The sequence below is a fragment of the Engystomops pustulosus genome, chromosome 9 (genome assembly GCF_040894005.1).
Source record: "Engystomops pustulosus chromosome 9, aEngPut4.maternal, whole genome shotgun sequence".
In the NCBI taxonomy this organism is placed as follows: domain Eukaryota; kingdom Metazoa; phylum Chordata; class Amphibia; order Anura; family Leptodactylidae; genus Engystomops; species Engystomops pustulosus.
Genome location: NC_092419.1, coordinates 101375181 through 101395985, shown reverse-complemented (window position 1 = coordinate 101395985; position 20805 = coordinate 101375181). Strand labels below are relative to the sequence as shown.

At 42.9% G+C, this 20805-nt stretch overlaps 1 protein-coding gene across 9 annotated transcripts in view; it reads left to right on the top strand.

Moving 5' to 3' along the window:
* Nucleotides 1-2459: 2459 nt before the first annotated feature.
* The window catches only part of CACNA1B (calcium voltage-gated channel subunit alpha1 B), a 179615-nt gene continuing 161269 nt past the window's right edge, over nucleotides 2460-20805 (top strand). For 8 of the 9 annotated variants that reach the window (XM_072124875.1, XM_072124872.1, XM_072124874.1 and 5 more), the window contains exons 1-3: nucleotides 2461-3144; nucleotides 5841-5946; nucleotides 17853-17992. In XM_072124875.1, the coding sequence (XP_071980976.1) occupies nucleotides 2885-3144; nucleotides 5841-5946; nucleotides 17853-17992 (506 nt within the window). In that variant the 5' untranslated portion in view covers nucleotides 2461-2884. Of the gene's footprint in view, nucleotides 3145-5840; nucleotides 5947-17852; nucleotides 17993-20805 lie in introns of all 9 variants that reach the window. The other variant, XR_011849797.1, reaches the window with a different exon arrangement.

Below are 20805 nucleotides of genomic sequence, written 5' to 3'. Positions count from 1 at the left end.
GTTCCACTAGTGTTGCGTTCCCTAACACAACCCAAGTGCACTGTGGGCGGGGCTAGGCCCTATCACATATTAATTTCCAGTGAAACACATGCGATTGGTATCCAGCACCCAATGTCTTGCATTTAAACAATACAAGACAGCAGGCGCTGGTTACTCCCACTCTCCGTGCTCTAGTGTTGCCTTAAGAAACGCAATGCTGGGTGGAACGTGTGACCGCAGCCTTAGAATAGGTGATCAATACCAAATTGGCACTAATGCCAATTAACTGATTGAAGAGACTGCATCTGTCTCTGCGCTGCACAGCGCCATACATTGTATAGTGGCTCTGTCTGGTATTGCGGCTCAGCACCTTTAATTGAATGGAACTGAGCTGTTAACAGGCCACTACCCAAAACTATGAAGAGAGTCTGAGACAGGGATGTGGCACGATCTAGAGTGCAATGTCCTGTCAAACAAACCACTCATGGGCTGCCATGTGCGTTATAGTAAATTTTTCTATACTGCTAATTTAATTGGGATTGGGTTAATATAAAATGGGCATCAGGGACATATGAGAGGGAGTGGTTGATGGAGGGGGATTGGAGGATTAATCATGTTGAATTTCAATGTCTGATTTATGTTCTATGGAGAATAGGATACCCCCAGTGTGTCTAGCATTGACTTACCCCCTCTGCCATTAGTTGGCCTTAACCGACATGTATCTCTATAGGGTATTTAATAATTCTTAATAATTCTTTATTTATATAGCGCCTACAGATTACACAGCGCTAAAGACTGCTTGCCAAATCAGGTAGTTGCTTACACTTTGTGAAGGTGTTTGGGCATTTTAAGGAGATTTTTTAGATTTTTGGGGACCAGCACTGGAGAGGAGACAGGAAACAAGTCTATGGTCGAATTCCAACATGTTTCTATTTCAAGAGTAGAATTCTATGGCTCAGATATGTTGCGGACCTGCATGAGGGTAGCTATTCTATGCTGGCTTATACATGGCTTCTCCATACTGAATATACAGCATTCCCATATTTTGTGCCGATTTTTCTGCAGAATGAAATGAGAAGATCTGATGAGGGGCAGGGAGAGGTGATTATTCTGGGGAGACGTCTCCGGATATATTTGGAGTTTGCAGAGGAGGTTGTGTTTGGAGAATCCATGTAGGCGATGGATACAGGGCGGTGTTTGGTAATTTGGGGCTGAATATATTACGTGATGTGTATAAATACTTCAGATTCTACTATATAATGCTATTCAGAATTATCTACTTATCTGGGATGGGTTAATAATCCCCTTGTACCCCCCCACCAAAAATTATTTTAAAAAATATACACATACTTCAGATAAAGGCTACATTGTATTTACCAGCCTTTATGTTACTCAGTTGGTAACAAAGAACAATGGACCTGGAAAATGTTCCTCGGTTATTCCTCCTGGAAACATGCAAGTAAATAGTCAGCTGGGCGTTACCTTTATCAATAGGATGTGTCCTGCCCTGTCATTGGACAGTATCATACTGCTTAGGAAAGTATATTCATACGTTTCCAGGAGGAAAAACAGAGGAAGGGTACAGTACAGGACGCTTTATCTTTGGAAATTTATTTTAGAGTTTGCGAGTTTTTAATAAAACAAGATTTAGAATTTAGAAAATGTAACCAATGGGAATTTGGAAGACTGGACAAAGCAAAGCTTGTGTTCTATCAGTTACATTTTGGGATTGCCCCCTGTTCACACTGTATACTGAACACTTTGGCTTGTAGTATGTCATCCATTGTGTAACAGAACCCTTTCCCCATCCAACTATCTCCTCACCCCTTAATTCCGACCTGTCACAACAGAGCCACAAATTGCTATCTCCAGTCTATGAGATCCTCTGCTAATTGCAGCTCCAGTCTGGCTTAGCGGTTATTAGCCCGCTCCATGAAGAAGAAGCCCACCCCTAGCGCTGACATTAATGACCACTTCCCACTGGGGCTTTCAGCAGCTGGACAGCTCCCAAAAGTGTGCGGGCTCCACCCTGGCATCACTGGCACATCCGTATCTGAGACACCCACTCATCCCTTGCCAGCCAGCACCCCAGGGTGCGATGCTAAGGAAGGGGGACCCTGATTAATCAGTGCATTAGCTTCCTCCATGACCAGCAACCTAGTGCTTGAGATTTCTATGTCTACAGGCAAAAGGATGGAGGAGGGGGTGGAAGAGGGAGGGAGTTAACCCTTGCAGTCCCTGTGCGGTGATTCCCCTTCCCAAAAAAAAAAAAAAAAAACATATAGCAATTTGCATTGAGGTGCCTGTATTCCGCCTTGATGTGGGGGGCTTTCTTAAGGGGGAGGGGGGTTGGGCTGCAGAGTATATGCCTGGAGAAGAATATTTTGCTTATTCCAGAGGTTGTTGGCTTAGGTGGAGTCCCCAGCTTATTGGCTGTCGTATATCACATGTCTCGCCTCTTATAGGGGCTGAGGTTCACAAACTGGTTTACTGTGTTCATCTGGTAACTAAGTGTCTGTGCAGGGACCAGCTCCTTTCCCTGCGCTGGAAGCAATCATTGGAGCAGGGAGGGCATTCCCACTGGAGAAAGCAGCGGCAGAGACAGCAGCAGCATCCAGCACACGAGCAAGACAGGAAGCTGCCAAGGACACTGTCTCCAGCACCATCTGACACTGCTGAGATTTGCTAAGGGAGAGAAATTTTTTTGCATCACTCTTATTTTTTTTGAAGGAGCCTCATCAGGGTTTGTGCTGTAGGATTGCAGGCGGAGGGGTGGGAAGCCTGGTCCTCTCTCTCTCATGCAAGGAGGCAAAGTGTGAGGAGCTCAGTGCATGGGGATGCGACTACAGCCCCCAACCTTGGCTGCCAGTTCGGATTCTAACACTTGCTCCTGTGCGATTCTAGAATGGCCCGGTTCGGAGATGATCTACCCACCCGCTATGGAACTGGGGTGCCAGGGGGTACTGGAAGAGGGAGCAGCCGGCAAGGTGGACCTCAAGCTGGCCAAAGGATGTACAAGCAGTCCATGGCTCAGAGGGCGAGGACCATGGCTCTGTATAACCCCATCCCTGTCAAACAGAACTGCTTCACCGTTAACAGGTCCTTGTTCATCTTCAGTGAAGACAATGTCATCAGGAAATATGCCAAAAGGATCACGGAGTGGCCATATCCTTTACCTGTGTGGGTTCGGAGGGTAACGTACCTGCAGAAGCGCATTTCTTAGGGCATTTTGGGGGTGTTCGGAGATTCTGATTTAACTCTTGTCTCGCATTAAGGGCCTGGAGTGCAGCACGCATGTACCCAGCCTTCCTGGCAGGAGAAGAGTTAAAAAGCACAGGTCAGCACAAAGGGGGACTGTATAGAGGGATAGCATTGTGTGGTTAACCACTTAAGCGCCAACTAAGGCCTGCTGCTAAGCATATGGTGGGTTAAGCATTTTGGGCATGGCCCAGTAGTGGGCAGTGAATGCTAGAATTGGTGGATGGCCCTACAGGGGTTGGCATTGATCATCAGTGCCTATCCACTAGGCCCCCAGGAAGTCTTTGGGTGTGTAGTGGTGGCTATGCTGAGATTAGCCCTGGGCGTCCATGGTTATGAAATCACACACCTATTGATTCCTTAGTATGAGCCATCAGGGCCTCCTCATAGAAACCTAGCAACCCCATCCCTTGCCATTCATATGCTCCTGTCTACACCCCCTCTATGAAAAGGCATCTACATGATTCCTATGTAATCTCCAGACAAGCAGATATTGGGGTCATTAGGAGGTCTCAAGATCTATGGTAGCCTGGAAACCCCATGCTAAGGAGGGATGATGATGGTGGTGGTGGTGGGCTTGGCAGGACATCACATAAGGGATACCTGAAGGGGGTCAGATATTGCTGGATTAGTCACTGACTTCTCAGGTTTTAGGACAGGTCAGTGGGGGGTGGTGAGATGTCGGCAATAGGTGCCCATCTGGCCATCTGATCCACCCAGGTATTGTGTATGGACGTCAGGTCAATTATGGAGACTGTTGTGTGGAGCTGTGTCAGGGTGTAGTGTTGGGGGTGGGGTGTTGTCTGTCTTGGATAAGGGTGTGAATACACTCCATGGTCCCTGCTGCTGCTGTCCGCGGTGCTGAAAGGCGCCTGATACAAGCAGCTCCACAGGCAGAGGATGAAGCCTACGACTTACATTGTAAAACACAGAAATCCCCCTGTTCCTATGCAGCAAATACTATAGGATGTCATAACAAAATGTAATAATGTACATTATAATAGTGTCTATTGTGACATGGCACGATTCAGTATAGAACAGCATTATAAGCTATCACGTTATATAATATAGTGCATATAACATATCACAGTCTTGTAATGTTATACGTTGTAGCATAGTGTGATTTAATGTATTATAGTGTAGTACAGCGTGATACAGTATGGCACAGCATCATAAGGCGTTATATTATATAACAGAGTGCTGTATAATTTATCACGGCATAACCCAGTATAATATAGCATAACGTAGTATAATATAGCGCAGTGTATTATAGTGTTATAGTGTGTTAATATATATTATTATAGCATTAGGGGATAGTGTGCCATGACATCCTATAGTATCCTATAGCTCTATATGGCACCATTGTATAATCTAGTGCCCTGTTATAGATTATAACATAATTTAACATTATTTAGCGCATATAAAAGACATATTTTACTATAGTATAATAAATTCAGTCATCTATTATATATTTTACCATTCTGTAGTATATTTAACATATATATAGCACAGTATAACTTAGTATATTATAATGTAGTACTGTATGATACAAAGTACAATAAGGTACTTGCAAAATATAACCAGTATCATGTTGTATCACAGTATCATATTGTGTAGCAGTGATGTATAACAAATTATTAAACATCATCACATAACAAAATAAAGTATCACGCAATGTAATGTACTATGGTGACCATATGACAGTACGGTATTATTTGGTGTAGTACAGCATCAATTGGTATAGTATTATATTGTATTATAGTATATAACATTGTGCGTTATAATATATCATAGCAGAATACAGCATATTATTATGTAATGTAGCACAGATTAGCATATTATAGCAAAAAAAAAAGTACACTATAGTGGAATATAGCATGGCATTGTATAATATAACATAGCATACTGTAGTAGCAAAGCATAGTATAGCATGCCAAGGTGTAGTATATTGTAAACATTGTATAATACTGTGCTATATATAATAGATTATAGGCTAAAAAAGTTAAATTTAATGTAAAATCATATAGCACATATCGATAGATAATATTTTATTTGATCTAAATGATATAAAATGAATATAACCCACAAAGTTCATTAAAGGAAAGTCGTGATTCTGCGGGACAATATCGGCCAGCACCGTTGCTATGTATCTTGACTGTTCCCATCATTAAAAAGGATAAAGTCCATCCACCTCAATGTGACGATGAACGATACGCTTATATTGACATAGGCCAGGGATACTAATAAAGGGGCACTCAGAGGTGTTAAAGGGGAAGCTTACAGACAATCTATATTCTGGCTTCTTAAGGTGACAGGTAAGAGGATGTCAAAGTGGGGTTGGATATTTACATCTAAAACATAAGGTACCGGAATCCTACAGAACTATGTGCTCTATAGGGTTTGGGTTACATCTTCTAACATTATGGTCCTTCCATAGTGCAAGGACCCCCCAAAAAATCTCATGTTCTAATATTTCATATCATTATCTTATTATGGCATACCTACATTGGGTAGTCATTTTGCCATCACTTTGCCCGTCTGTAAGTTGACGCCATGTTTTTTTTTTGTACATGTATTTGTCTCTTTTCCTTAACTCTTCTTACTCCCTTTGAATATATGATCTTAGCCACCATCATCGCCAATTGCATAGTGTTGGCACTGGAGCAGCATTTGCCGGAGCATGACAAAACCGACATGTCAGAAAGACTGGTGAGTAATGTAGGAACATGACTGGATATGAATGAGATGCTTGTGTTACTGTGATTGCCTATGGGGCGTGTACTTACCATGGGTGGGTATGAGTACAGCTGGTGTATAATATGTTATAAACCAGGCACAACGACGGGTATGATTGTACTTCTCTACAAGGATAAGTGCATGGAGCAAGAATTTGGCTTCCTACATAATAGTATATATATAACATATACAATATATCACTAGATTATTGTACCCCTTGATATCAGAGTCCTAAGAGTCCTGCAAGAGGGTGACATGTTGTAGCCTGGCAGCATTGCCAGTATAAGACAAGTGTGCCAATGTGTGCTGCATAAAAGAGGGTTCCGGATTTAAAGGGTGGACTCCTCACTTAAAGGAATACTCCACTTCTCATATTATTTTACATAAAGTCATGTATCCTAGTGTGTAGTATGATTTCTTAATTGACAAGATAATCTGCTCCATTGTAATTAAAGGGGGTAGTTAAAGAAAAAAGACAAAGATTAGGTTGATGTAAATTATTATCAATGGTGAATAAAAAAACATGATTTATGACATATAGGATCTTATATAACAATGTGTAGTTCTTATACAGAATTCTGAAATAAACCTAACCTCCATTGTATTCTTAACTACATGCTGGGGGTTGTAGTGCCACAACAGCGGTTTGATTAGAGATCTGTTACGTTTTAGCATCTCTGCAATGTTAGAAGGTATAGCATTTAGATAAAATAGGTTTATTGCTTAGAGGAGTTCTCTAGTTTTGTGTTTCTGTTCCCAATTCCTTTATTTTCAAGAATGGAAGTGCTTTGTATCCCATCTAGAGGCTGAAAACCTGACCCTTGCCCTAGCTGAAGGGTGGTTACACTTGCATCCAGCCTAGACAAGCCTCAGCTAGCTGAATACATCTGCAGCTCAGATCCTTCCTGTATTCTTATAAATTGCAACAATATATCAGTTCACAAAGGGTCAACAACACTGGATAGAATTGTAACAAACCTGTCTAAACAAGAATCATCACATTCAATGACAGCAAGCACAGATCTTGTAAATGATAAGAAAAGTAAAACGTAAATAAGTTAGAAAGTTGCAGAACTTTTTACTAAATAATAATTTATATACAGTTCGAGATCCCCTTTTATGTGTTTTTTTGTGTTTTCAATGGATATTGGATGAGAACCTTAGGCAGCAAACACTTGTATCCAGGGAATCGGTGACATCTATATGGACCAGATGTCTGGTTCACACTATGTGCGTGTGTAATAGCCAGGCTGTGGTTCTATATAGAAACCTGCACTCTGAATGTGGGTGTACATCATAGCCCCAGTAAATATTAGTTATTAGTTTCTTGATTCTTCCTAAAAAGTGATGCGGCTGCATTTCTCAAGGTCTTTACAACGCACATCGTGCCTCCACCCGTGATAGGAGTTGAAGTTTTGTTTATGCCTTTATAATTTTGTGCCATTTTGCTATTTTTTAAACTAAATTTCCAACATGACCTTTCCCCTCTCCCGTGGAGAGTTGAATTGACTTTGGTCTGAAAAATTTAGCCACCTTAGACCAAGGGTCATCACTGAATCTGGGGCCATAATTCTAGATAGAAACTAGCCCAATCCTTCCCATGAGGTATTTACCATTTTCAGAAAACCCCTTTAAGGTTATAGGAGGTGGCCTATGTAAATACTATGGGGCCCAACCCTGGTTGTTCCAACCCCATTTCATCTGGGTAATGAGAACGTGTAAAGGACTGGCAAAGGGATCAAGGAAAGGTCACCAAGAGGGGGCCACAGGGGGGCTATGCCCCAAAATTTACTATACATTTTGGTCTTTGCAATGGAAACTCTTCTATTTTGGATTTGGAGGGTTTGCCAACAATGGGTGGCCCTTGCTATGAACTGAATGCTGGGATTTGTGGTTCTCCGCCCGCCAGCTGAGACGGTGGCATTTAGTCAGCCATGTCGCTGGCATCTTCTGGAGAGGATATGAGCTCCAGATGTTTACTCCGCTTTTTATTGGCTCTTATGAAATGTCACAGTAAATGTTATACGACAGCTTAACACAGTACAGACCGTGACGGATGACGAGTGCGGAGCTCAGCCGCTACTGACTCGCCGCTTAACCTCTGGGAAGTGAAGACTTGTGGGGATTGTAGTCCAAACTACACGACTGATGTGTATGTAATGTGTTGTACCCCATAGCAACCAGTGTGTTGTTCAATAAAGCAATGACACATAATTAGGTCTGCTCCTGAAGAGCTCTGTGCTGCTGAGACACCATGTACGATTATTCCATGCTTGCCGACTTCTGACCCTACACTGTTACCTATCAGCCAGACCAACAACCAGATCACTGCTTCGATTACATATTGTTTGTGAAAGTTTTTTTTCTGTCACTTTTGCGAAATCTTTAGTCAAATTTTTCCTGACTCGTCAAATCAGAAATATGGGTGAGATCTCCCCAGAGACTAAACAGAATCCAAATTTATGAAGTAACATGAGGAGAAATTTGCTGGCTTGGCAAAATACACAAACCTAACCCCATTTTTTTTACAAAATTCAGCAGAAATCTTGTTGCCCTCTTTGCGGTGTGATGTAAAAAATGCTGTATAGTAAATGTAACCAAATGTTGTTAAATTATGCCAAAAATTACACTTAGATAGGGTACATGACCTCATTATCTCATGTTTTGCGTGAGAGGTGGCGATAAGGCATTTGTTGGATTAAATTTGCTAAATTTTTACAGCAAAATCACTGGCATAGAGGACTAACGGATGTTAGATTCGCCGACAACCTACTGGGTGATAGGTCATGTGACCCTTAGGACTCGGCAATGAATAATGGGGCGCAATAGGGGTGGGACTTAAGACCGTAAGTACATTTTCAACCCCTTAAATCCTATATCATGAGGTAATTTAGTGGCCATAACTGTATCCCCATATTTAATGTATTCAATTTTAGCTTATACATGCAGAAATATCAAACTAATGCAATAATAGAAACCTCTACTAGTATAAATTGTCAGCAGGACCACTTCTCTATTTTATGAACTTTTATATAAAAAATATTATATACTGATTGCCCACCCACTATCCAGGGGTCTCAGAGTGAACATCTACATCTTATATAAAAGCTAGAGGCCTACTCATAAGGCAAGGATATGGTGATTGTTTATCATGAAACTACAGGCAGGGGATGATGGAGGGATGCTCACTTAGCAACCAATCAGATGTCACCTCTTATTGCCTCAGAGCTTTGCATTGCACTAAAGCAGTGAACTGATTGGCTGCTGCGATGTTCTCTCATCTACACACATCAGGGCCTACATTTTACCTCATAAAATCCCAATGACGAGTCTCATCTTAACAACTGAATATCTTATTAATGTGCCAAAACCCAGTAGCAGCGCTCAGAATTTAACTTCCCCCAAATATGTAACTTGTGGTTTTCTCTGTATTAAAGGGGTTTTCCGGGCCAAAATTATTAATGAGCTATCCACAGGATAGGTTATTATTAAGTGAATGGGGTGGTGCCACACCCGATACCCCCATCAATCATCTTATTGTGGTGCTGCTACCAAATGACAGCTATGTGCGGATTGTAGTGGCCATACTATTTACTTTGGTAATCCTGATCTGCTACATAATGGCCGGTGTTGTCAGTTTCCTGCTCCGTCTTGTGTTAAGATGGAGCCACAGGCCTCATTGCCATTAGCTGTTCTCATATTTATGACATATGATGAGTGGACCCGTTCAGGTTTTGGTTCAGCCGAGTACGGAGAAACCCAACACTGAAAGTTCTGTTCAGGTACCAGGCTTGAACACTTACCCCTGCTAACGGTGCTGGCACCCGAACCCGCAATGTTTTTCATGGCAAAGCTTTTTCGCAAGGGAACCTTCCATGAGGCGAGTTGAGCATCTCGCCTCAGACGGCGCGCCTCCTACTCAACGAGGGGGCGGCACTGTGCTCCCATTTCCAGCCGGCTGGTGCTGAGCTCCCGCACGCCGGACGGGACAGCGTTGCAGCCCTCCGTCTGACACCTTGCTCCCTGACGCTGCTGGCACCTTGCGCCCTCCGGCACCAAGCTTCTGCCCCCCCCCTGCCGGCCTCCATCGAACTCCCGCCTGCCGGCTGGCCAGCAAGCGTTCCAGTGCTCTGTCTGGCACCGTGCTCCCGGTCGCCACTCCCCTCATACCTCTGCTCCCGTCTCAACCCCCCCCCCACTCCAGGCTCTTGGCTCTCGGCTCCCTGCTCCCCCCACCCCCACTCAAGCTATTGGTTTTTACACATAACCAATATGATGGATCTGCTCCTGACACTCCCTGATATATTACATATATGGGGGCCTCAGGCAGCAGACCCCATTGACATTGGGTCCTGTTATCCATTTATATATATGGTACATGTTACCAGAGCGATGTGTGATGTGATCCTGCTCATGGGGTGGAATTGTTTGTTAAGCTTTCGACAGCACTTTTCATTCGGCTCCGTACACCCGGTGTCATCCCATTGTCACAACAAAGTCTTCTGTCTGCAAAACGACAGAATTGTAAAGAGCAGCGTCTGCAGAAATACAGGCTGCCTTCAGGTGAAGAAAAGGCCGGGAGACAGAGATGACACAGAGTTGCTGGATATTGAAAACTAAAATTTATGAAATGTGACCTGAGAAGTCTTCTGGTTTCTAGGCCACCATTTTGATCAGATATTGTATACATCAGGTTAGGGTACATTAAGGCATAAGGAACCATAAGGCTAGATCCCGGGAAAGCACAGGGCCGGGAAGACGACGAGTGAGTGCTCTTCACCTTTCCTCCCTACATAGGCAAACAAGCAGCTGCTCCACAAATCTGACCAAATATGTGATATCTGACATGGGACAGTTTTCTAGATCTCTGCTTGCACGTTAGTGCACAGAGAGTAATCAGAGCTGTGTGCTATAACGAGCCGTGCACCTGTGAGACCATGGTCAGATTTCTGTCCACTGGAGGTAAACATAGAAGTTTTTTTATAGAAGGACAGCAAGCAGAGATCTAGGAAACCGTGAGGAATTGATATAGACAATGTATTGGAAAATTGTATAACTTTTTATTATACAAACTATAACATTAATGTGCTGTAATGGGAACACCCCTTTAAGTATTCTTTAGCTCAATGTTTTGACACTCAAGCACCACCGGGTAGTGTCTTAAACCCCTCTGTTATTTTAGCAATTCCTGCTGGACATAATAAAATGAAGGTCAATCCATTCAAGAATTCGATATATATAGATGTCAGAAGGTAAATTCAATAATAATTTTATGGCACCATTTAATACATCAAAAGGCTTAGACCTTTTCCAAAAAAAACCTTGTAAATGTAGAAGGATATTGTTCTCATGGTCTACATAGTGTGCAGGTGCAGAGCAGAAATGCCCCATGATGGCCGCTCCACCTCCGGCCACGTCCCCGTTCACACCCCCATTCACTCTCCCCTTGCTGTGGAGCTGGTATAAAGCTGTCGGTTTGCATTGAGATTATTTCAGGGCCTTATGTTTTATATGGCACCCTGTGTGAAATCAGCATTTGGTGCCTCCAACCCGTCAGGCTATAAAGCAACTGAAACTAACCATCGAAATCCAGCTTGATAAACCAGGGGCACTTACTCATAGATCTAGGCACCCTGACTATGGTAATCTTCTTATATTTGTTATCCATGGCCTCTTTTCTTCGAAAAATCAACTTCTAGAATTACGCTAATGAGTCAGACTGGCTATAGATGGCGTTTCTAGAACCCCTAAGTGATGTTACACTGTGCTTGAGCACTTCCCCCTCCATCTGTGTGAGATTACAGCAGGCAGAGAGAGAGGGGAGGGAGTGCTGAGAGAGCAGAAGGGGAGGGGGAGACAGTGTTACAGTCTGTGAAGCTATAGTAGGATTGGCTTTGGAAAAGCTCCCAGTGCCCTTCAGGCTCAATAGCATAATTTTAAAAGTTGATTTTAGAAAGAAGGAGGCCATGCATAACAAATATAAGAAGATTTCCACAGTCACGGTGCCTGGATCTGCAAGTGAGTGTCCCTGGATAATCATTATGGATTTTGATGGTAAATTTCCTTTATCATTTAGTCTATTGTGGGACAATGGGTCCAATCACATATTTTTCATTATTCAGTGTAGAATTTCAAGATTTCACTGATTGTGGACTTTTTCCAGGATGATCTATATTTTACAAAGCATTACACTACATATTTGTTTTCGTTTTTAATTACTGTGTTTTGGGTGCTGGTTCCAGTCACTTCCTGTAAATATCAAAGGAACTTATAGAAAGGTTTTTAGGACTGCAAAATGATTGACCCATCCCTAGAATTGGCTGTAAATATCAGATCAATTAGGATCCAACTCATGGCACTCCCACCAAGTAATCAACCAATCTTTGTTTTCCAGACATAGTATTGTACTTTCGGCTGTGTCTGGCATTGGAACTTTTGTGTAAGACTGAGGCCTAACACCAAAAACATAAAGACAATAATGGGGGCACTGTACTGGTGTAGCCCCTTCAATATGTCAATCAGAAAAGGTTCTGACCTTTTGTGAACCAAAAGTCTTGGGTCTTTTTGTTGGTTGTGTAGTGTAATACATGACTGTATAATGCATCTGATCGCCATAGAGGTCACTGATGATCATTGAAAGGCGCAAATGTGGTGCCCATTGCGGTGCCATACTCTGTCCCATTCTATACATTCAGTATCCATGTATCAGGTTATGGCTTAACATCTTCTCCACAGCTAAACAATATTCATTACCACTGAGCGCAGAGCGAGGAGCTGATCTTAATAGGGTTCTCGCGCCACATGGGGATCCACTTTCAAATTTCCGACAAAGGGGAAAAGAAAAAGGAATAATTTCTGCCGTTTGATTAGCATTGTCAGCTTGGTTATTACAGAGAACAATCTGTTACATGGGCTCACAGACGAGGCAAGAGGAAAACCCCAAAGCTGTAGCTTGTTACGAAAAGAGAGCTGTACGCCATTAATTGGATTAGCACTTGAACCCCCGCTGTGCCATGCTCTGAATGGCACTGAGAGGGTAGACAAGAGAGCTTGTGATAGGCCGTCATCTCCTGACTCATCTTTTTGGAATGAGAATATCTGCATTGAGATGTACTGGGTTATTGCTGTTTTGTGCATGCTCCAAAATATTCCTCCCCGCAGCAGCAGGTGGTACTGTGGTCAGGAGCTCAGGTTAATCATTAGGCGCAATGCTGAATAACATACGCTTATTAGTATCGCCAGGGCTTCCTGTAAACCCTGCCGGGAGATCTCAGCTTGAAAGGAAATATTTTGGGAATTTGGAATTATGTTGACATCTGCGGTTTGCAAATACTCCGTTCATGTTCATATTTCATGGATGAAATATAAATCTGATGTATGTGCATGACTATCATGTAGAACATGGCGGCAGTAATGTCACAAGGACAGGAACCTTAAAAAAGGGGGTTTATATGAATCCAGGGAACCTTGGAAAAAATTGGTGCACAGAGGAGAAATCTGCAGCGAATCTGCTGCATAATTCACACTTGCTGCTTGTTGTGGATTTGCGGTATGAGACGTAAAATTATGTTATATGGGGACATTTGCTGTTAAGGTTACTAGTAAATAGTGCAATTATATGATTTTAAGGCTCCATGGTTTGCTAAATTTCCAGTTGCAATCATTTAGAAGTAATCTTTTTAGACCTGCAGCCTCTATACTTACTCAGAGGTACCCTAGACACCTGGTTGTACAAGGAATTGTAGCCAAGTGCCATCATTATCGAGATCCTGATCATAAAGTGACAGCACATACAGTACAACCATATGTTATCACGCCTTTGAGTCTGTGCTGTGAATGTTGTATACGTAGATTCCTGATAACTGTCTGCCCCTTAGATGTTCACCAGAGGGCATGTTCACTCGTGTCAGACATTCAACCACAGTCCACAACCCCATCATCATGTGCGGAACGGATTTTTGGAGCCACAACAGAAATAAGAAATCCCAAGAATAAACCTCAGTGGGGATCTGACACAGTTCAGTCAAAATCCATTGAATGACTGCAAGCAGAGATCTTGAAAACTGGACTGAAACTGTTAAAGGGGAAAATTGCATATCTTTTACTTGCTGACACTTGGAATATCTCTGTAACAAGCTCAGAGCATGTTCACACCTATGACCAGGGACCCCCATATCCCTATGGACTCTTACATCTGCTTCTACTTCACTTTGGGGCTTTTGTCAGATACTGTCCCAAGAGAAATCACATTGAAGGAATTGTCCTTATTATCGCTCATACAGCGACACTTAGTTGGACCCTTCCCTCTTTATCTGGAACACGTGAGATTTTGCTCTGAACATAAAAGCCATCATTTTTTTTTCTTCTTTTTTTCCTTTTTCTTCTTTAGCTAATAGCTTGTGGGTTTCATCCCTGCCACAACCACTTAAAACAGTCACAAATTACCTTCTGATATAAAGTTCCTCTAGAAGAAAACAGCTCCTTCCCATCACGCCTGAACCTCTTACAGAGGCTTTCATTTCAGCGGAGCCGCAAATTGCATTAACCCTTTCCCCGCGGGGGAGAACAGCCAGGGCATAGGAAAGCAATAACATGATTAATAAACTTGAGAGCTACGAGTATTGAAATCCTTAACCCGCGAGCGTCCAGGACTAAGTGCACATGTCTGTACTGGCCCTAAAAAAGTCACCCCTGTTCTTGCTAATTCATGCCATCACACCCCATATGTAAAGTCAGATGATATTCTCCCCATATTTTCATGGGATTGTGCATAGGTGGGGTCTGTGTAAGATCATTCAGCCAATAGGAAAGGAGTTCTGATGAGCGTCTGTTTCTAGTGTGCCCCATCGGAGCAATATAGGCATTCTCTTTAGAATGTAGACATTTCTATGTATCAAAATTTCAGTTTTGCAATTTTTACTAAAAATAAGCCCCGCCCTTGTTCCCACTGTCGCTTAGGGAAATTTAACTTAAAGCTGCTGGGATCCATCGCAAAATGTAAACTAGGACCCTAAACTACTTATCGTGCAGGTCTCTTTGAGTGTGGAAGAGACACTGGGGCTCATTTACTAAGGATCTGAATCGCACACTTTCGTTGGGTTTCCTGACAATTTCTGATTTGCCCCGGGATTTTGGCACACGTGATCAGATTGTGGCGCATTGGCGCCGGCTTTCACGCAACAGAAATCGGGGGGCGTGGCCGTCGGACAACCCAACTGATTCCGAAAAATTGCGGAATTTGAAAAAGAATTTGTGTCGCAAGATCAAGCACTCACATGCACCAGGAAGAAGCACGTGAACTCCGGCGGACCTCGGCTCATCAGCGACACCTGCTGGATATCGGGCGCATGGACCTTAGTGAATCCCGGCAGAACCCGAATCAGCGTCGGACAACGCGCCACGGGTTCGCGACTGGACCGGGTAAGTAAATGTGCCCCACTGTATAGACCTATTAAGGCTCCAGCATTATGGGCTGCTGATACAAAGTAACAGGTTGTGTGCCAGCCCCAAAATAGTACAGGGAATAAGTAACTTCTCATTTCATGGAGGAACTCACACACCTGAAGTAGGGCTCTATTCACACAGTCGGTAGCCACAGCGGTTATAACTCTCACATAACTCCTATCCTGTGTTATTGAAAAGACCTAAAATGCAGGACTATACAAATCAGAGCACTCAAATTTCCTTAAGCGTGGGCGGGGAATAGGGGCGGGGCATGTTTTGCATATTTTTACTGGAAAGTGGGAATTATGTGCAACACATCATGTTTTATGACATACACACTAAATAGGTAGCCCTGGCAGCTATGGGGTCTGTAGATAGATGGACCCTATTCTTGAGACCGATGAAGTAACATACTTACCTTTCTCCACCTCTCCCATAGATTTGTGGATAGTTAGTGCAAAAACATCCATCTATGACATAGCAGCACGGGAGAGATAAGCAGCCCCCCTGACACCCCTTATCAGACAACATATTATCCTCTACCAGTTTTACTGAACCAGGAGTCTTATTTTTACACCAGACTGTGATAGTTTCCTCTTCTACTCCCATTCTTAAAAATGGGAGTCTATAAATACTCCGTGGAAATGAAGGGGAGGCGACTTCTCAGATCCTGTGAGTCAGCGCCGTTAATTTCCGGGCGACGCTTAGCATTGTGGCCGAGATGCAAACACGTTCATTAGCAGCGGTATAATCGTCAAAACCCGTCATTATGACCCCACAAATATTCTGAAGCCCCCGATGTTGTGGCTGCTCCAGAATTCCTTATATAATAGGCAACCTATGGCACAACTCTCATACATTATATATGTATGTCGGCGTAATACACTAATATGCTAGGGGCAGAAATCTGATTGGCACACAGAATGTCCTGACTGATGGGAATCAGAGGAGGCACATGATCAATAATGTAGCCTATCAAATATTTATCGCCGGTCAGGATCGTTTTACTCTGTATGTAAAATCGCCTGAAACCACAGATTTTATGATAATGATCGGATTTCTTCTGTACAAGTAGAGGCAAAACATACATCAAATGCTGCATATTGTCACTGTGTGCCACATTAACTCACTAAACATTTCATTGCTATGTCAAATAACCTCTAAAGCGCTACGGAATTTGATGGCGCTATATAAATAAAGATTTACAGTATTCTATTGAGAAGGTGCTCCCTGTAGAAAAGATTCTACCACACAGCACACCATGAGGTAGGGAGGGGTACTACAAGTATAGGGAAATGTGAGATATAAACATCCTATAGGTCTTGTCATTCACAACCTCATACACAACAACATGAACTGGGGTGCCTTGAGCTCTCTTAAAGACATGTTTGTGAGTTCTTAAAGGGGTTGTACCAAGTTTGCATGTTATCCACAGGACAGGGGATAGTACGCTGAATGGTGAAGGTCTGACTGCTGGGACCCCCATGATCACGAAAATGGAGTTTAGGGAGTATGTTATCTCCTACACTCATATATACAGTGAATGGTAGCAGGAGATACTTGTGTACTGTTTCAGACACTCACATACTGTTGAATGGAGTGACAGGACCCATGTTTGACTAGCCACTCTACCCATTAGTGAGAATAGGACCTCTGTTGCTGGGGGTCCTGCTCTTGTAATCAGTGGGGGCCCGAGCAGTAGGACCCTCACTGATGAGCTTGTTATCCAAGGGTAACAGAGGGTAACATGCACACTTGGCCGACCCCCATTTAAGCTGAATCTTATAGTGTCTCCTTCTACCCTCCCGTATAGACATATTTCCATTTCTATGTGTGCTTGTTGTTATGCAGTGCAAGTGTTGCCTTCTATAAATCTATAGAACCCTGGAAGTGATGGTGTTCTATCAATAAATAAGGAAATTAACAATATATAGTACAAGTTTGGATGTACACATTTCATTTCATTGTGACCTGGTGCACGTACAAAGAAAAATAGTCATGCGGTGGAATACAGCACAGCACAATATCTATATTATTATTATACAGTACAGCACAATATCTACAGTATATATGTCATAGCTCTTAGTGCTCTTATTGTTGTGCAGAGAAATGATACATAGTATGGTATAATATATAATATTACATAACATTGTATAATATGATATAATGTATCACAGAGGTGTAGCAGGTACGATAGGGCTGATGGCTCCTCCATACCAGGACCCTTAGATCCCATCTCTCTCCTGGATACACTATCTTATGGACTATAGCGCCAGAACCTAAGTCCAAGGTCCTTTGTGGCATCTCCTGGTCTTCTGCCAGTCCCCTCCATCTTTGGTTTCTGTGATGGCTTTGTCTTTATGTAATGGTTACTGTTGTTCTTCCTTCGCTCCTGTAAACTCTTTCTTTCATGTTTCCCTCTTGCCTCTATGCAGGATGATACAGAACCCTATTTTATTGGCATTTTCTGTTTTGAAGCCGGCATCAAGATCATCGCCTTAGGCTTTGTATTTCATAAAGGCTCGTACCTCCGGAACGGCTGGAACGTCATGGACTTTGTAGTTGTGCTGACAGGGTAAGTGCGGATATTTCCATATCATTTGTATGCAGAGCTAATATATGTATTCATGGTTAGACATCCAGCCTGAGCTGACGACGGATGTGGCACCTCTTCATGGAGATGTGACTCTTCTATGTTATATGCTACGACCAGCCATGACCTCCAGATTGAATTGGGACGCACGTCACAACCCAACAGATGGATTACCGGCCGGCTTGGCGTGATGCCATCTTACTCTGGTCATTGCGGTCAGGGCCACATAACCAGACAATGTATTATTAGTGGTTGAACCCTCTGTTAAGTTAAAAAAATGGCAAAAAAAGCCAAAAATGTTTCTAATTCAGTTGCGCTGCTTACTAGGATACCATAACAGCTCCTATGTTGCTTCATTTTTGTTACTTGTTGCCTAAGTGCTTTATGTTTTGCTCTATGTTATACAGTCTTGCAAGCGCGATGTGGCTGGTAACAAAATACACAATGTAACAGCTCAGGGCTATTCCCTTGGTGATAGTGAGACTGATCACAACATCCAGTATGTTATTGTAGATAAATAGTGAGCTTAGCTATAAAGTACATGAGGTTAGATAAAAAAATTGGGTTACAGTATTAAAGTTCCCACAATACTCTTCGAAGTAGGACAAAATTTTTGGTTACCCTCATATGAGTGGACACTATTTCATTGTACGACTGGAGTATTTTGGAAGTAGGTGTCCCACCATGCTCTTCTTCAGTACCTCTCCCTCATGTATGTGGGCACCGCCTAGAGATAGGAGGTCAAAGGTGATTATAGATAATAAGGAGTCATACAATTATTATAACACGCCACCTAAAGAGACGAACACTGTGGATCCTTCTGGGGGTCTGGAGCCTCAGAGAGACCCTTTTATGTGACGCTTTTCCCGCTGACAACACTGCTCGCCCGCTGGAAATGGCAACATAAAATATGCATGCTTCCAGCGCTGTGTGCTTTTACTCACAGCTGGATTAACTGTTAAGCTCTTGTCTCGACCTCTTGAATATACGGAAGAGGGCACAGGAGCACGGGCATTCATAGAGGCAACAATAATAAAAATAGGCCCCTTTCAGGCTGCTGCTTGACACCATTAAACTCCTAACTACTCCTAACATTAAAGAGAAAAAATCTGGTGCAGCAGCAGTCATGGCTCCGCCCTAAGTGCACTTAGGGTGCGTTCTCGGTTTGTTTTTGCATGTTTACCATGCGTTTGGCTGGTGTGAATCCGTTTTTCTACATTTCTTGAAGTGTAAGCGGCTGTGCTAACATTTTCACAGCTGCTTACACTTCCAGAAATGAAGAAAAATGGATTCAAACCAGACATGATAAAAATGCATGCGTTTTCAATGCATTTAAAAACGCACCAAAAATGTAGCCTGTGACCGCACCCTCAAGATAAAAGCACAATTTTCTGCCGCCCTGGGTTCAAGACCCATCCTGGTCAACATCTGCAAAGAGTTTGTATGTTTTCTCTGTGTTTAAGTGGGTTTCCTCCGGGTCCTCCGATTTCCTCCCACACTCCAAAACACACTGGTTTGGCAAGTTCTGTGAAGCGCTGCGTAATCTGTGTGAGCTGTATAAATAAAGAATTATTATTATTAAAAATAAATGGAGCTTAGTTGCAATACCCCGCACAACCCAGTTTTTGGAAATAAAAAGCAGCCATACTTTTTCACCTCTGGACAACCCCTTCAAGTGTCTGCACAGGAGGCAGGATAGTATAAGAGGTCCATGATGATCTGTATGACCTAGGACCTGATTGCTAGAACGCTGCTAGCCTTTTGCCAAATTTTAAGCAATAAGGGCCCTCTTTCTTGCGGTGAATTTCTACATAGTCCCATGCTTTTTTAGTGAGGTCGGCAGGAGCTCTGATCTTCCCCCCTCTGGTGTGAAGTGTGCAGGCGCCTATGAAACTTTAAGCAGAATATTTCCACCTGTATATGCGCTCCCTTTGCTCGGCGAGGGGGAGAGGAAGAATCGCTTTGAAAGCTATTTTGATCACATTTTTAACTGGGAACGAATTTGCAGGGGGGAAAAAAGGCCACTAATGAATTCTGGTATTGGGATTTCTGGCAGCTGCGAATGTTCATATAGTGAATGCAGCAATTATAGTGTTATTGAGATAGGGAACAAAACAAGTAGAATTGATGAGCCCGATACCCCCAGCCACCAGCACGCGCCTATTCATCCTCCAGAAAGAACTAACTTGACAGCTGTATTAACTTGTCTCTATTAAGCTGCAAGTTTTTTTGCCTTTCATTTTCTGCATTAGTTTGCGGGTTATTTTTTCACGATTTTCCTGCCCCCCCTCACCATTATCTGGGGGATTTCTCATTGCAGGTTTTGTCCCTTTGTAATAGAATTGGATTCATATTTTTTTTTTGGGGGGGGGGGGTTGCGGAAAATAATCTTGAATACGATCATTACGGCAATGCAATTTCAGCTGCATTTTAGATCAAATTGTCCTCTTTTTGGGGCCAAGAAGGTATTTTAGCTCCATTCTAGTGGTGGTTGTATGGAGCTATTTTTACCAACCTGTGGATCAGCAGAATAAGCCATAAGGACTGGATTCTCCACTTTGGACAATGCCTAGAGAAGGGTCCATAAAAAGGAAGCCGTGGTGGGTTAACTTTTTGGGGAAGTTTGGTAGCAAGGGTTCAGGATTCCTACAGTGCCTCTGCAGGCGACATTGAGCATTGCACAATGTCCAGTAAAATCATTGGGACAGGACAAGTCCTCCAGAGCAAGAGAATTTCTTACCTCCACTCACCACTACCATATAGCCAGACATAGTGAGGAGAGGTGAGGGGGGCTG